The 15,210-nt window shown below is 41.1% G+C and overlaps 1 protein-coding gene across 3 annotated transcripts; it reads left to right on the forward strand.

The window, feature by feature from the left end:
* The first annotated feature begins 2,733 nt into the window (after positions 1-2,733).
* cstf1 (cleavage stimulation factor, 3' pre-RNA, subunit 1) lies at positions 2,734-14,836 on the forward strand. Of its 3 annotated transcripts, XM_004559848.4 has the most exons (8): positions 2,734-3,004; positions 3,484-3,606; positions 3,733-4,711; positions 5,036-5,248; positions 6,175-6,452; positions 6,534-6,731; positions 6,822-7,212; positions 14,271-14,836. In XM_004559848.4, exons 4-8 carry the CDS (start codon positions 5,080-5,082, stop codon positions 14,528-14,530), a joined length of 1,296 nt encoding a protein of 431 aa, XP_004559905.1. In that variant the 5' UTR covers positions 2,734-3,004; positions 3,484-3,606; positions 3,733-4,711; positions 5,036-5,079; the 3' UTR covers positions 14,531-14,836. The 3 variants fall into 3 exon arrangements, with proteins under 3 accessions (XP_004559905.1, XP_076739776.1, XP_004559906.1); XM_076883661.1 differs by lacking the exon at positions 2,734-3,004 and having other exon boundaries at positions 3,394-3,606; positions 5,064-5,248; XM_004559849.5 differs by lacking the exon at positions 2,734-3,004 and having other exon boundaries at positions 3,396-3,606; positions 3,733-4,715.
* Positions 14,837-15,210: the final 374 nt, after the last annotated feature.

Genomic DNA, 15,210 nt, shown 5'->3' on the forward strand with positions numbered 1-15,210 from the left:
GATGGAGATGGACACGTACTGCATTTTAAAGGAGCAGTCCAACAAGATGTTAACACAGCCTTCAGTATGCCCACACTCCCTAACAAAGCTGATATGACAGTGGCAGACTACGGACCAGTCATCATTTGGATCCAATCAAACATTTGACCTAACAATAAATGATTTATACTTTTTAACATTAGTATTTATTTACATATATATATTGCCTTAAAATGTTAATGGCAAGCTTATGTGTTCACACTGTGCATGCAAGCATTTACTAGTTCTGCCAGTGCTCTGCAACTGGGCTAACCACAAAAAACATAGGTAAAAGAGAGATGCTAGGAAATTTGCAATTGTGGGTAAAAACAAACTAAATGTGGACAGGTGAGAACAAAAACAGAGTAATGTGTAGTATTTTTAACATCCAGATATCAACAACCTTTTTTTGTATTGTGAATGCTGACAGCACAAACATCTGAATTCACTTCCCACTAAATAATAAGATGCAGCTGATCAGACTAATACATGTGATTTGAATTCATGGTTTTATATTGTTTAAACACTATTGGATGCTGTGATCGGATAAGTCAAACCTGTCCTTTATTAAAGATTGTTCACTTGTCCTCTTTTGTTTCATTCTGTCTTCACTTTACAGTTCTGTATCTTTGGTTAGGTTTAGTTAAAACAATTCAGTATAAAAATGCAAACTAATGTTGTTTTATATGTTTAAGTTGTTCTCAGGCGTCAGATTTTTATGAGTCTACTGGCCAGTTTCACAAAAAGTGACGATGCAGCCCATGTATTTAATTACAGGCCGTGTTGGGCCTTTCATGAATTTGTTACTATGACGATGAATACACACAAGCAAATCGATCCACTGTTAACACAAAACTATTAACTACACATATATTCAGTTTCTCTATTTGTATCTTAATATATATTTAAGCAACCAAAAACATCTCTAATGTTGCCAGTTTGGGCCCCGCCCACCAGCTACTCAAACATTCTGTTTGCAAGAAGCAGCCAAACAGAACAAAATTGGCCTTAACAAAGTGGGAGGGAAACTAAAATGGCATGTTTCATAATATATAACATAATATAAACTACATTAAGGCCTGCTATAAGACAGACACTTTTTTTTTAAAAATGGGAATCTTATAGACTCCAAGAATAGAAAGATGGAGTTGGAAATTAGCAGAATATGTCCCCTTTAATGAAAATCTTTCTTTAAATGCTTTAATTTTGCTGTCAAATCCTTACTGCTGTTATTCTGAACATGATGTCATCACGTGGGATCAGCCGTGTAATTATCAGATGACATCTGCTGTTAAAAAACAAAGTGTTTTTCTATCATTCCACCGCCACAGACTCTAGCCGGTCTCCAAGGCAACTAGAGGCCAGTCTGCTAAGAGCATGGTTTGTGTCGACATGGCAACAAGACACCTCCTACCACGCATGTTTTCTACAGTCTGCACACTGCCCTGTAGGGCGGAAGCACAGTTTTAGTGCATGGTTTTAAAGCCCCAGTCAGATGAAACAAAATCACAGTGTGTGGATGTGTGCAGGAGTCTGCTGAAAAAAAGTCAGCAGAGGTCTGATGATGTTGATAAATTGTTATTTGGCTGTGTTGCTCAGGTTACTAGGATACAAGGTTGAGTCGAGTTTTACAGCTGATGGTCAGCAGCGACAAGAGACAAACAACATGTTCCTTCTGCTCCTGCTGGCCTCTCAGCTGCCGACGCACAACATAGTTTAAGAGAGATGGTTGTTTGGTGCAATGTAGACTTTTATCCATGTGCGTCCAGCTGCTCTTGGGAGTGTCTGACACATGCTGAGTCACACTGTGGATGTTGGCATAACCACAGTAGTACTAAATACTTCTAGAAACAACATCAGTAACAAAAAATGTTCTTATGCAGCAAAACGTTAAATAGACATTTTCAGCCCCATGTCTTAGTGGTTGTAAACAGCAGATCTGAACAGCAGGTAGGTGGGGCTTTTGTGCTCACAGCATGACCTTTGTGCCTGAGTTGACAATATCAGGGATACCTCCTCTCACAGCATACAGAGAGAGTAAAAAACCATCAGAAAGTGTTTCGATCAGTGTGAAGCTCAGACTTCACTCTGAGCTTTGTTATACATGCACCGATTTCATTATTTCAAGCTCTTGCCATGTTAAATATGAGCATCCACCACTGGAGCGGTATAAGAAATGACAGAAAACAATCAGCTTCCTTCAAAATGTACCCGCACTGCAAGGACTGCAAGGTATTCTGCCTATTTCATCGGTGTTTGATGGGGATCATTCAAAAAAGTCTACCTTTTCCATAGCAGGTTTCCACCATCATCCCTGTAATCTGAATGTATTACAGTGCATTTTGTCTCTTTGTTTTTGGCCAGCACTAGCAGTGATGAACCACATTACAGGAAGTGGTAACTGAGCATTAATGTGTGTGCATCTGTACGTGGGTGGGATTTGCTGCAGGCCTATAACCACTTACGTGTTCATCTTCCCAGTAGCTTAAGCACAGCAGCCTCATGTCCCACTCTTGTCCACAACCAGCTGCCATCACTGACACTTTTCTTTCCCTTTGTGTCTGAGATGGTGCTCTTTTGCGCCCTCTCCTGGATCATGGCTGACAAAAAGTCTTGAACCCATAAATAGAACGTATTTGCATTAAAAGTGTTAGAATTGTGTTAATAATATTATTGTTGTTGTTTTTGTTGTTATGCAGAGGGCGGTCAGGATTAGCCATGATGGATGACCTCTTCTCCACCACAGTTTCAAAGTGTCCAGCCAATCACAGAGCCTGCTTTTCTAATCAGTTTATCCAGTTTCCTCGTGTCGCCACCTTTGATGTTGCTCTCCAGCACACCAGCACAAATTAGAGACAGAAAATCTCATTTCACTGCAAATTTGGAAGAATCTCACCTTCCTTATGAAATACAGCTTGCTCACCCGTCTTGTTGTATAAAACGTGTTGGTGTTCCAGTTCAGCCTGGTGCCTGAGTGGATCATCAGGTACTTGCATCACATCAACATCCTGTCCCAGAATAGAAACAGACATGTTATGAACGTGCTCACCATCTCTCTCTGGTCTTCACTTGCACCTTCAGAAGCAATAAAAGTACTAACTATAACTTTTGATTGGCTTTTAAAATTTTGCTTTGTTTTTTTTTTTGCAATATTTCTTTTTACTTACCAATGTTACTATTGGTAGTAGTGATATTTTCTCCTCTGGTTGCTCCCTTTCTCATACCAAGTCTCTGAATGTCTTCCTTCATTACATCCATTAAACTCTTCTCAGGTCTTCCTGACTCTGCATATGTCCAAACCGTCTCCGTCTTGCTTCTCTAACTTTGCCCCCAGACTGCTCAACCTGAACCTGAGCTGATATACCCAACTCTGCCACCTCCAGCTACACCTCCTGCCCTGCTGTTAGTGTAACTGTCTCCAAACCACACATAACAGCAGCTAATCTTGTGCATATTTCCTTTCAGTCTTGCTGTTATTCCTCTGTCCCAAATCACCTCTGGCACTCGTCTCTACTGACTCGTCTCTGCCTACACTCTCTTCTTCACCTCTCTTGTGTACTGTCTGTTGCTTTGAATGGTAGAAACCAGGTATTTAAACTCATCTAATTTCACTACCTCTACCCTTTGTATGCTCATCTTTCTATCTGTCTCCCCCTCATTCATACACATGTATTCTGTCTTGTTCCTACTGACTTTCAATCCTCTTCTCTCCAGAGCAGCTCCTCAGGCTCTCTTCCACTTGCTCTCACTACAGATCATGATGTCATCTGCAAACATCATAATCCACTGAGACTCCTGCCTGACCTCATCTGTCAACCTGTCCATCAGCACTGCAAACAGTTAGGGGGTGGATCAATCCCTGATATAATCCGACCACACCTTGAAACCATCTGTCACTGTTACCCCGTCTTACTGTCCTAAAATATTTGTGTAATAATTATGTTTCAAATGTATCAATTCTGCAGATGAATTTGTGAAATTCTGCCGTACAAACTGACTTTGAAATGCAAGATTACTGTCAGACTTAAAATGGCCCAATATAAACTCTTTTTTTTCATTGGCTTCTATCCACAAATGTCTTCTTTGAGAATCCTCACACAAGTCCATCTAAAGCCTATACCATAACTTTCTGATGCAACCCCAACGGGATCTTTGTCTATTAAAAACGGAGTTTGGGGTATATATAACTGTTAATGTATAAGGCATTAGTGAAATGAGAAATATTTTACAATGTGCTCATTTTAATAATTCATAATTCATTTCAATAATTTGCAGGGCACAATGTCAGATATAGTGACCTGACAAACTTAATTTTCAACATCTTTTCAATACATTACTTTATATGTTCTTTTTTATTTAACGTATTCTAATCAGCATTACCTTCATTTGGTTTCAGGGGTCAATAAACCATTAGCTTAAAAGGATTTCTAACTATGATGTATCAAATTAAACGGCTTTCACTAGCTGAACGTTATTCTATTATCATTTTCATTTGAACAACAAAAAGCAGCATAAAGCGTGGTATTTTGTATCGGAATAGGCCAAAACCTTAGCCAGAGCCCCTGAGCAAGATGGCGGCTCCAGAAACGCGTCGCGAGGATATGACGCTTTTCTGTGCGGTGACGTAGTGCGCATAATACGTATTACGTAACGGACGTTCGGATCAAGAAGCGCACTTGGAACTTTTAAGAGGGTTGGTATGTTTTATGTGTTTCAATGTTAAAAACAGATAATTTTTTACAGTTATGTTGTTAAGTAGCATGTGCCGCTTCTTTTGGACAATGCACAGGCTCATGGTTCACAATGGACACATTGTTCTTTTTTAGTTCTGTCATCGCTGTAGCAACAAAGCTAACGTTGTTAGCTGCAAGGCTAACACATTCATTCATTCCTTATAACTGCCACACTGTTAGCATACCTACAGCTAACGGTGTTCGCTAATATTGTGATTTGACATTAACCCAATCCGCTAATATAGACCTGGGGCAGGTTGTTAACATTTTGTTTTCGACTTTAGTTCACACAGCTGTCACGACCCGGTTTAGGTGACAGTGGCCCAACATGTTTCGTCCCAAACCGACTCTGAAGGACCGACAGCACCTGTACAAGCTTATCATCAGCCAGCTGCTCTACGATGGATACACTAGCATCGCCAACAGTCTCATCAATGAGGTGAAGCCACAGAGCGTTGTGTCTCCCTCTGAGCAGCTCATGCAGCTGGCAAAGATAGGTAAGAGTTGAGACCATGTTCTGATCTTGAAAACAGCATCTTGGGGTGGAGGGTGGGGGATACCTAAAAGTATTTTGTGCAATTAAAAGAAACAGCCGACACCGACGTCATAGCTTTTGCTTAATTATAAGACGAGCTGTTTTTGAAGTGAAACAAATAATGCTAATTCTGACTTGCTTGAAGAATGCACTCTTCCACTTCAGTAAGACCTTTGGGATCATCTATCAGTCACACTCTTCTCTGCTCTGCATGCGTTGCTTGTTTGCACTGGTCTTATTTTGATTGATTTGATTGAAAGTGAGAGTCATTAGTGTGTGCCATACTGCAGCACCATTTACAGTTGCAGGACTTTTCCCTTTTGCATCCTCCGAAACACTCATGTGGCATAACCACAGTTTCCAGTTAAGTTAAAACTTTTGCAAAGATATGAAAAGAGGCTGACGTAGTAGACATAGCAGTGTGAAATGCCTCCAAACTGCTGACCCTTTGCTTTTAGCTTCCTCCTAATTTTTCTGCTAGGTTAGCTCCAGTCTGCCACCTCTGACTGACATATACACGAAACATGTGCTAAAAAGTCAGCTGTGTCGTAATGGATGCAGCTCACCCTGGACACTGTCTTTTCCCCTCTGCCCTTAGGACAAAGATTCAGGACTATGAAGCTCAGACCGAACACACTAAAACAGCTTGAAAAAGAAAAACATGACTGATTATAGAGTGACTGACTTTCTTTTAGGGCAGATTTTTCAAGTCTTCTACTGGTGCTACTTTTACTGGCTTTATTTATTCTGTCTATCTAGTTATCTAATCTCCTCTATCTGGGGTTATAATCTCAGATTCTCAGGCCTTTGTAGCAGTTGTTTCATCCACATCTTGGTTTTTGTACTGTATGTCTTCAGATCCTAACTACAACCTATAATCCATTACAGGGATGGAAAATGACGATAGTGCTGTTCAGTATGCGATCGGTCGCTCCGATACTGTAGCCCCGGGTGTTGGCATCGATCTGGAATTTGACGCAGACGTCCAGACCATGTCTCCAGAGGCGTCAGAGTATGAGACCTGCTACGTCACATCTCACAAGGGCCCTTGCCGCGTTGCTACATACAGTCGAGATGGTCAGCTGATCGCTACAGGCTCTGCTGACGCCTCCATCAAGATCCTGGATACTGAGCGCATGCTGGCGAAGAGTGCCATGCCCATTGAGGTGAGGCAGCTCAGACAGCACAGGCATGCTGGATGTTTTTAAGCCAGTGCACTGACATTTTTTCATTTCTACATACATCAGGTGATGATGAATGAGACGGCGCAGCAAAACATGGAGAATCACCCTGTGATTCGGACGCTGTACGACCACGTCGATGAAGTCACCTGCCTTGCCTTCCATCCCACCGAACAGATTCTGGCATCTGGCTCCAGAGATTACACCCTCAAACTGTTTGACTACTCCAAGCCCTCTGCAAAAAGAGCCTTTAAATATATACAGGTCGGACATATTCAAATCCAAAGTGCCAAAGCTGATGTATATAAATGCAAATCTTTGTAATCCAGTTGTCGCCTTTCGATTTACCCACAGGAAGCAGAAATGCTGCGTTCAATCTCCTTCCACCCCTCTGGTGACTTCCTGCTAGTGGGGACGCAGCACCCCACCCTGCGCCTCTATGATGTCAACACTTTCCAGTGCTTCGTGTCTTGCAACCCACTGGACCAGCACACAGACACCATCAGCGGGGTCAGCTACAACCCCACAGCTAATAGCTATGTCACCTGCAGCAAGGACGGCAGCATCAAGCTGTGGGACGGTATCTCTAACCGCTGCGTGACGACCTTTGAGAAGGCACATGATGGAGCGGAGGTGTGCTCCGCCATCTTTTCCAAGAACTCCAAGTACATCCTGTCCAGTGGGAAAGACTCGGTGGTCAAACTTTGGGAGATCTCAACAGGCAGGACTCTGGTCAAGTACACAGGTAGGGAGGATTTGCTGTTATTCTAAACTATGGCAGTTGAAGCATTCACAGTCACAGGTTTGCTGATGCATAACTTACCTATAGTGAGCTACTTGCAACATTTAAAACCTATAAAAAATAAATATTATAACAAGTTTATGGCAAATTCATATTTAAAATTCTAACACTCAAGAATTACATTTATCTAGTGTGCATATTAGCTGTTCATGCTGAGACATATGACCAGAAATATAGTTTATATAAATGTATTGTTTCTGTCACGAGTGTATAGACTATGAAAAGAGAAAAAAATGCAAGAAATAAAGTAAAACAACACAAACTAACCAACTAAAAAAGTCAGCTCTCTGGCTGTTTTAACAAAAGTTTATTTGGCACGTGCCTGTTGTACATCTATACAACATTCAGCATGGATGTCATTTCTGTTTTTAGTCCAGCACAGAAATAAAACTTTAAAAAAAGAACTGAAAGCATCCACACAGCACACACAGCTTCTGACTGAAGCCCAGCTGTTAACACTTTGCTATGTTACTCAGCATCTATATTTCTATATTTCACACACGATTGTGTATCATATTGGCACTATTGAACAGAATTTCACATGGATCATGTGTTTGCCTGTGTTGTTTTTTGTAATGATTTTTAATTCTTAGTGTCATAACCGTGCTGTGGATGGAAGCAGTGGCAAAGCTTACTGTTCTCCAGCTGCTGAACAGGTGGTTTGATTAAAAATTCTTATTAGGATTTAAATGATAGTACTTACAGTAAGGAGCTTAGCTGACGTCAACGTAATTAAAATGCGCTTTCTCCCACAGTGTGTGTGTGTGTGTGTGTGTGTGTGTGTGTGTGTGTGTGTGTGTGTGTGTGTGTGAGAAAATCCAAGAGTGTTATGTTTTGCATTTGTCCCTTAAAATTCCTAAATGGATATATGCAGTGTTTCATCTTGATAAGTGTTAGCGTGCCATGCTTGAGTAAAAAGGGTTTTTACTCCTATTTATCAGCTTTTAGGCACTGTTCTGTAACGTCTCCATCAAGCATGATCATAATGCAGTGGTAATAAGGATCCTATTTGTCAGTCAGCACTAGAGGTCGCCTTAGTTTAAAAAAATCACTTATGATGCCATTTTATCCGCCTTTTAATTTTTTTATAATATTGAAACATTTAATAGTGTTTAATTAAACAAATCAGAAGGAAATAATACAGAAAAAAAGAGACGTGGCGCTCAACACTGTAAAAACCAGAGGAATGAGCTGCAGTTACAGGAGAGACACTAAGATGATACAAACATGAGCTGAATGGACTTAAGCTGGGTGTCACTTTGTCACATGGATCCACAATGCTTTGTAAATTTCACGTGTTATTCTACAGTTTTATGACTTGTGTAATGCTGTGAAAGAGACAAAGCACTTATGGTAGCAGTATTGTAGCATGGGAACTATATAATGTTACAGTAGATCCACAGTCAGTGGAAGTGAGCAAGTGTGCATGGACTTTCAAATCAATAAAAATGGCAGTTTTTTAGAAGTGGCGTCTGAAACTCTTAAGCATAAACTCTGTTTACGCTTCCATATGTGCAACAGTTCATGCTGCAACACTGCTATCTGCACACACGACCCTTTATATTTCTACATCTCCTCACTCTACTGTCATTTCTCTCAACGCACTCTGCAGATACCATCTACACGATGTTATAAATATCTAATCTATAGAGGTTTTGCAGGCATGTGACCCCTTATCACTTCCCAACCATTTTAAATGTCAAGTGAGTAAAAAACCCACTAAACGTCATGGAGATGAGATAAACTATGACAGTTATAAGTAAACAAACAAATGCCACACACTTTATATCATTATGTTATCAACAGTTATACTGGACGAGATCCAACATGGGTGACAGAGTCACTGGACTCTGCCTCTGCAGTCACTGCCTGAACAACTGAACCACGGTCACTGCAAATTTACCTGATGTTTATCATATTAACATATTACCATCTAACATCTGTGACAGTGATACTGAGGCAAGTTGATTGAGGATATCTTCAATTTTCCATCAGTAAGCACTGCTGATTTTACCTTTGTTCACTGCTATTCATGGCTGTTACTGAAACTATATATTTATTCTCAAAATGGTCATTTTGTAAAAATGTCAATTAAAACTTCAAGTATTTTTTAAACATTTTTAAGAGATTTAAAAAAAAAAGTGCCTTCTTGTAAGTGCTACCAGTGTCGGCATTTCAACAGGAAGTGTGTCAGCGTCCTCGTGGCTTAGTGCTGCTCTCTGCTGTGTTACCCTGTTGCTGTGACAGTATAACACCGTCTGTGGTGGGCTGTAACATTCTCCCTCTGATAGAGTCACAGGCTGCATGCAGCTTTATTTGGACACTTTAAAATCATGGAACGTTACAAGCATTCTGCTCCTGATTATTTTCATCAGTCAGGAGAGAGACATTTATGATAAGTTTGTGTGGTTAAGTGCGTTTAGTTGAACGTGCTACAAGCACAGTAAAAAGTGCATGAAGTGCTCCTGGATGTGGTTTATGTTGGTCATGAAAACCATTTCTGTAGCATAGAAATGATCAGTGCTGTCATCAAGGAGTTTTTATCACGAGATAAGTTATGCTTTATTTACATTTTTAAAACCACCAGTATCTGTTTCAAGTAATATTTGGCCATTTCACATTGATCATTTAGAGAATAAATATATAGTTTCAGTAAAGCAGTGAAAAGGAGCTAACAGAGGCAAAAACAGCAGAGCTTACTGATGGAAAATCAAAAAAAATCCAAAATCCTCAGTAACTCACGAGAGAAATGACAAGTACAGTGAGGAGATGTAGAAATAAAAGTGTCATCTATGGATGGTGGTGTAGCAGCATGAGCTGTTCAAGATTGTTTAGTTGACACGTGCATAGTTATACAAGTACAACACACAGTGAAATGTGAAGTGTGTGTGTTATTTATTTTTTCTCTCCTAATCTGCCGTTGTTAATGATTTGAAAGTCCATGCCACACTTGCTCCCTTACAGCCTGTTTAGGTTTGATGCTCTTTGGCTTGTGAAGACTACACTGCCCCCTAGCAGAGCAATGCTGAGTTAATGTTTCTAACTGCAGTGAAGAACTTGTTGTCAGCTGATTGGATTACATTTTACTTTATTGCAATAACCAGGTCATCGTGCCTTCACTGGTTTATTTTCTGTGATGCTACATATTACCTGCTGTTGGGACATCAGTGTGATCGAGGTCCACGCTGTGTTTTAAATATACAGTAGCTTTCAGCTGGCAGTGCTGGATCTCAGTAAAAAAAGATTTCATTCCCTACAATCTTCATCACACTGAGTCAGATTATGAGTAATCGTGACTGTTCCGTCTTCAACTGCTGTTCTGATAAAAGTTGCAAAAACTCCTGCCAAATCAAGAGCCTGATGACGCTATGTTGGAGGGTCTGCAGACGTGTTGCATTGCCACTTCCTTCCTCCTTTGTAAGAATGATCATAGTTTCAGATTTTTTTGTGAATGTTTATCTGATAAGAAAACCCTTGTGGCGTGCTTTGAGAATTCGGGGGTGGTGGGTGCAGACACAGTGATGTAGTAATGCGTTGTGCTCAAAGACTGGGGGGATTTTTTCAAAATTGTTAATGTGGTTTTGATTCTTTTCTTAAGGAACCTGTGGGCTTCAATGCCCTGCTTATTTAACAGTAATTAATAACTATAGATAAATGTGTGGCCTATGCACAGGCTACACATTTAAAAAAAGGGTTACCCAGGAAACCAGAGCTTAATTGTATAATTTAGTCTACTAAGTACTAATTGGAAGGTTTCTGTTCGATCCTTGGACAAGATAATAACCCCAAGTAGTTTTCCGATGCATCCAGTGCTGGATTTAGGTGCAGAAAAACATGCCTGTGTGAATAGTTGTGAATGAGGTGAGTTCAGTTAGACTAGACAAATGCTGTATAAGAAGAAGCAGTCCTAACTACACAGCTGCTCATTCACATGCTGGTAGTTATAGTTTTGCTGTCATATAGCAAGTATATTATCTACAATGCTGCCTGCTAACATTCAGCACTTATGCATTTGATATTAACAGGGAATCAACAACACTGCCGTGATTGCTCTCTGTGAATGTCCTAAGTCTACAAAAAGGAGAAAATTGGGTAACCTGTATCTCAGTATGAGAGAAAAGTACTGTTATTCTTTGTGAGATTACTCTGCAGGCAAAGTTTGGACAAGTCATCACTGCTGGAGATCTTAGTGTTATAGAGATCACATTGATTTCTACTGCTAACGCTCTAGGTTGGAGATGTGTCTGCATCTGTAATGAGATCTGCAACACACATCATCCCTGCAACTTCTAATCTGACCCATAAACACGCTGTCATTTAGCCTGTGGAGAAGATTTCTCCATCTTTGTGATGTTCTTACGGGTACAGGGACAAACCAATAGCATTCATGCATGCACAAGATTGCAGTGTGGTTCATTTTTAGAGTTATGCAATCACCATTCTTATGGTGGCAAATTAACATACATCAGGCAGCTGTAGGCACACAATCAAATGCTGTACTACACGAATAGTTCCTAAAGTCACCAAGTCATCTCCACGTCCACTTCCATCAGTCACTGGAGACAAGAAGAAGAAAAGTTCCCGGCTGCTCAAAGACAAATAGCAGCTAAGTGAAAGTAAACTTTATTGCCATGTACACAGTGTACACACAGTGCAAATAACAAAACATGCTCAGATGCCAAGATTTACAAATGAATGCAAAATAAATATGTAATCCATAAACCAACTGGAAAATATAAAATATGCAAAACATTTATGCAACATATAAATTACATTAGAAAAAGTGCAATAAAGAAGAAACAGCTGACTATAATGCCTTGCCTTTAGAGATATGACCACGACAGGTGTCAGGTGCGTTCTTCAAGAGCAGTATAAGACTGCCAGTCTGTCGTTTGGATATAGTGTCTGTGCATTAGTGAGTGTTTCTATCAGTCGGTTATTGGAGGGGTGTGGTAGTAAGGAGGATTCTGGTAGGCAGCCTGGTGTTGAGAAGCCTTTCGGCCTTGGGATAAAAGCTGTTGCATAGCCGCTTGTTAACTTTAGCCTTCTCAGGAAGTGTAGTTTCTGCAACAATTTTCTTTGTTGAGGAGATGGTGTTGTTTGTGTGAGACGTCTTCAGTTATATGGACACAGACGAACTTGATCCTCCAACAATCTCAGTTTATGATGAGTGGGTCAGGTCTTCCTGAAATCCAACATTAGCTCTTTAGCTGTGTTATGTCTGTGAAGGTTCTCAGTCACCTTGGCTCAGGCGATTAGAGGATCATCAGGGGGTCCTTTTGTCCCTCTGTGGGGGGTCACTCCCACTAGGTTTATATCTGGGACTCTCCACTATTTGACCTTAGAACTGAAGAAGCTTCTCGGATGAGAGGTGAAACGTCTTCAAGTAACTTAAAGAAGTCCAGACGCCTTTCTTTGCAAGCTCCTTTGACCTTTAGTTGTGTTGACGTTGAGAGATTGTTGTCTGTGCACCAGTTTGACAGCTACTGGCTCATCGGCATCTGCGGAATCATCGTTGTTGCTTATCAGTGCTAACGCAGTCGTGTTAGCAACAAACATGATAATGTGGTTGGTGTTATGTGTTGCTGTGCAGTTGTGAGTCAGCTGAGTGAAGAGCAGAGGAATGGGTACACAGCTCAGTGTGATGATGTTAGAGGTGTTGCAACTCATCTGTACTGCCTTTTTTGTGAATGGCAGTCAATGTGACAGAATCATGGCATTCTGTGTGTTGATCACATAAATAACATGTGTACTTTACAAGCCACAGCTGATATTTTGGTGTATCCGTGCAAGCTTAATTCAGTCAGGGCCACCGTAGTCAGAGGTGATTATTAGAGAGCCGTAAAACCCACTATTCTATGTCCACAGTGGGAAAGCAAAACAGTGAAGTAGTGAGCACAGAACAGAGCAGGCATCATGAAAGGAGGAGCTACGTTTGAGGTGGGTTGCAAAGTGGCTTACGGTTATAGTCTGCGCTTTTGGTTATTATTATGCAAACTGTGTTGTCATCATAGTTTACACAACTTGAGGCAAGCTTGACTTGCTGCTCTCTTCTCCTGTAAAAGATTTAAAAAGCTTGCTGAAAAGTTTTCTCTAACTATTGCAGCTCTATTGCTCCACTTCTGCAGTGAGTCATCGTAGAAACACCTGTAGGATCCAACCTGTTCAGTCTCAACAGTTTAGCGGTTCGCAACCAACCAAAATGATAACAAAACACACCATCCGCCAGCACTCACAGTATCACTTTTGACACTCGCCACATGCATGAGGGCAGTAGCAGTGAGCATAGACTGGCTGGAATCCAGCTCAACTGGCATAAGCTATACAATTTATCAATTACATGTGTTTTATGGTCGCATGTCTCTGAGAGCTGCCTACTCTCAGGAAGGGATGTGCTGTGCATCTAAGAAGATGCATACTACAATGTGTTACACAGATACCACACATGCACAGAGATGCTCATTATTAAAGGCCCAAAGGAAAACCTGTTTGGAATCAGTGTCTGTGATTTTAGGCAGTAATAATATTGTCTCTATCCTCAGTTCACTTTGTTTCACCATGACATCATTTCACCAATGAGACAGTTTTTTGTTATGTGAAAGTACTGAATTGAAACAGATTCACATCCATCTCTGTTCTAAGGGACAGAAGCTAAAGTGAGCCCAAATATCTTGTTTCTCTGTGAGCGCTTCCTCATCGGTGGTCAGGCTCTGGCTGGCATCTCTCCAACGCTTGACTTATTTTCTGTGTTTGAGTTGGACTGACTATACTTGGATGTTTGTAGAGTAACTCGCTAACACACAATCTGGCCTTCACTGTTATAATTTGAGCACTTTAGTTTTTGGGTATCGGTTGTTAGTACACATGATAGCTGATAAGCATGGGAAGTAAGGACAGCATTTATCAGCTGATATTTACTTGAAAGTACAGTGAAAATGATTACAGCATTTTTTTTTAATGCTCAGTTACTTAGACTGACCTGTCGGGCTCATCTGTTGCAGGCGCAGGGCTGAGCGGCCGTCAGATGCACCGTACGCAGGGCGTGTTCAACCACACGGAGGACTACGTGCTGCTGCCTGACGAGCGCACCATCAGCCTCTGCTGCTGGGACTCCCGCACAGCCGAGAGGAAAAACCTGCTGTCTCTGGGTCACAATAACATTGTCCGCTGCATCGTCCACTCACCAACCAACCCGGGCTTCATGACCTGCAGTGATGACTTCAGGGCCCGTTTCTGGTACCGCCGCACAACCACAGACTGAGCCACAGGAGGATGTCTGACTCTTGTGAAGCCTTCCCTGACCTCAGCAAACACTCAGTCTTCTTCAATCATTTTCAGTTCAATGGAAAGAGGACAGTGGAATCAGAGAGACAGTACTTAGGAGGAAAAATCAGTCATGTGGTTTTCTTTTTTATGACCTATTAAAGAGTGTAGAAACTTCAGTGGTAACACTCTCCTCACATTTCTTAGATATCATTCTGCAGGTTTGATTAGTTTTCCACTTTTATATTTTGTGTATGTCCTTATGTTGTAATTCTGATTTTTAATAAACAACCCAAAGGAAAAATGTCTGTCCTATGAATTTGATGGCGTAAAGTCCCCCTCAGAGCTTATAACACAGTCTCAGTGATATCCTGTCGATATTTTAAGAACACAGTTGTTGCTGCAAAAAGTGAGCAGCAACCTGTCAGGAGCACCAAATGGACACAACACGCAAACAGCCAGAGCCATTTCGCACTTTCTGTCACAGTTAAGCTTAAGAGATCCCTCTACACTTTCTTGGTCTTATCTTCAAAAACAGGAAAGAGGGAAAAAAGAAGCAAACTTCTCAAAGCTCCTGGTTTCCCTTCTCTGGTGTGGCCTTTCACCTCTGCCTGGAAGGTCAGGCTGCCCCATCGCCCCTCTGCATTCCCCGACCCCGCCGTATGTCATTCAGACAAC

This window comes from Maylandia zebra, linkage group LG5 (assembly GCF_041146795.1).
Source record: "Maylandia zebra isolate NMK-2024a linkage group LG5, Mzebra_GT3a, whole genome shotgun sequence".
In the NCBI taxonomy this organism is placed as follows: Eukaryota; Metazoa; Chordata; class Actinopteri; order Cichliformes; family Cichlidae; genus Maylandia; species Maylandia zebra.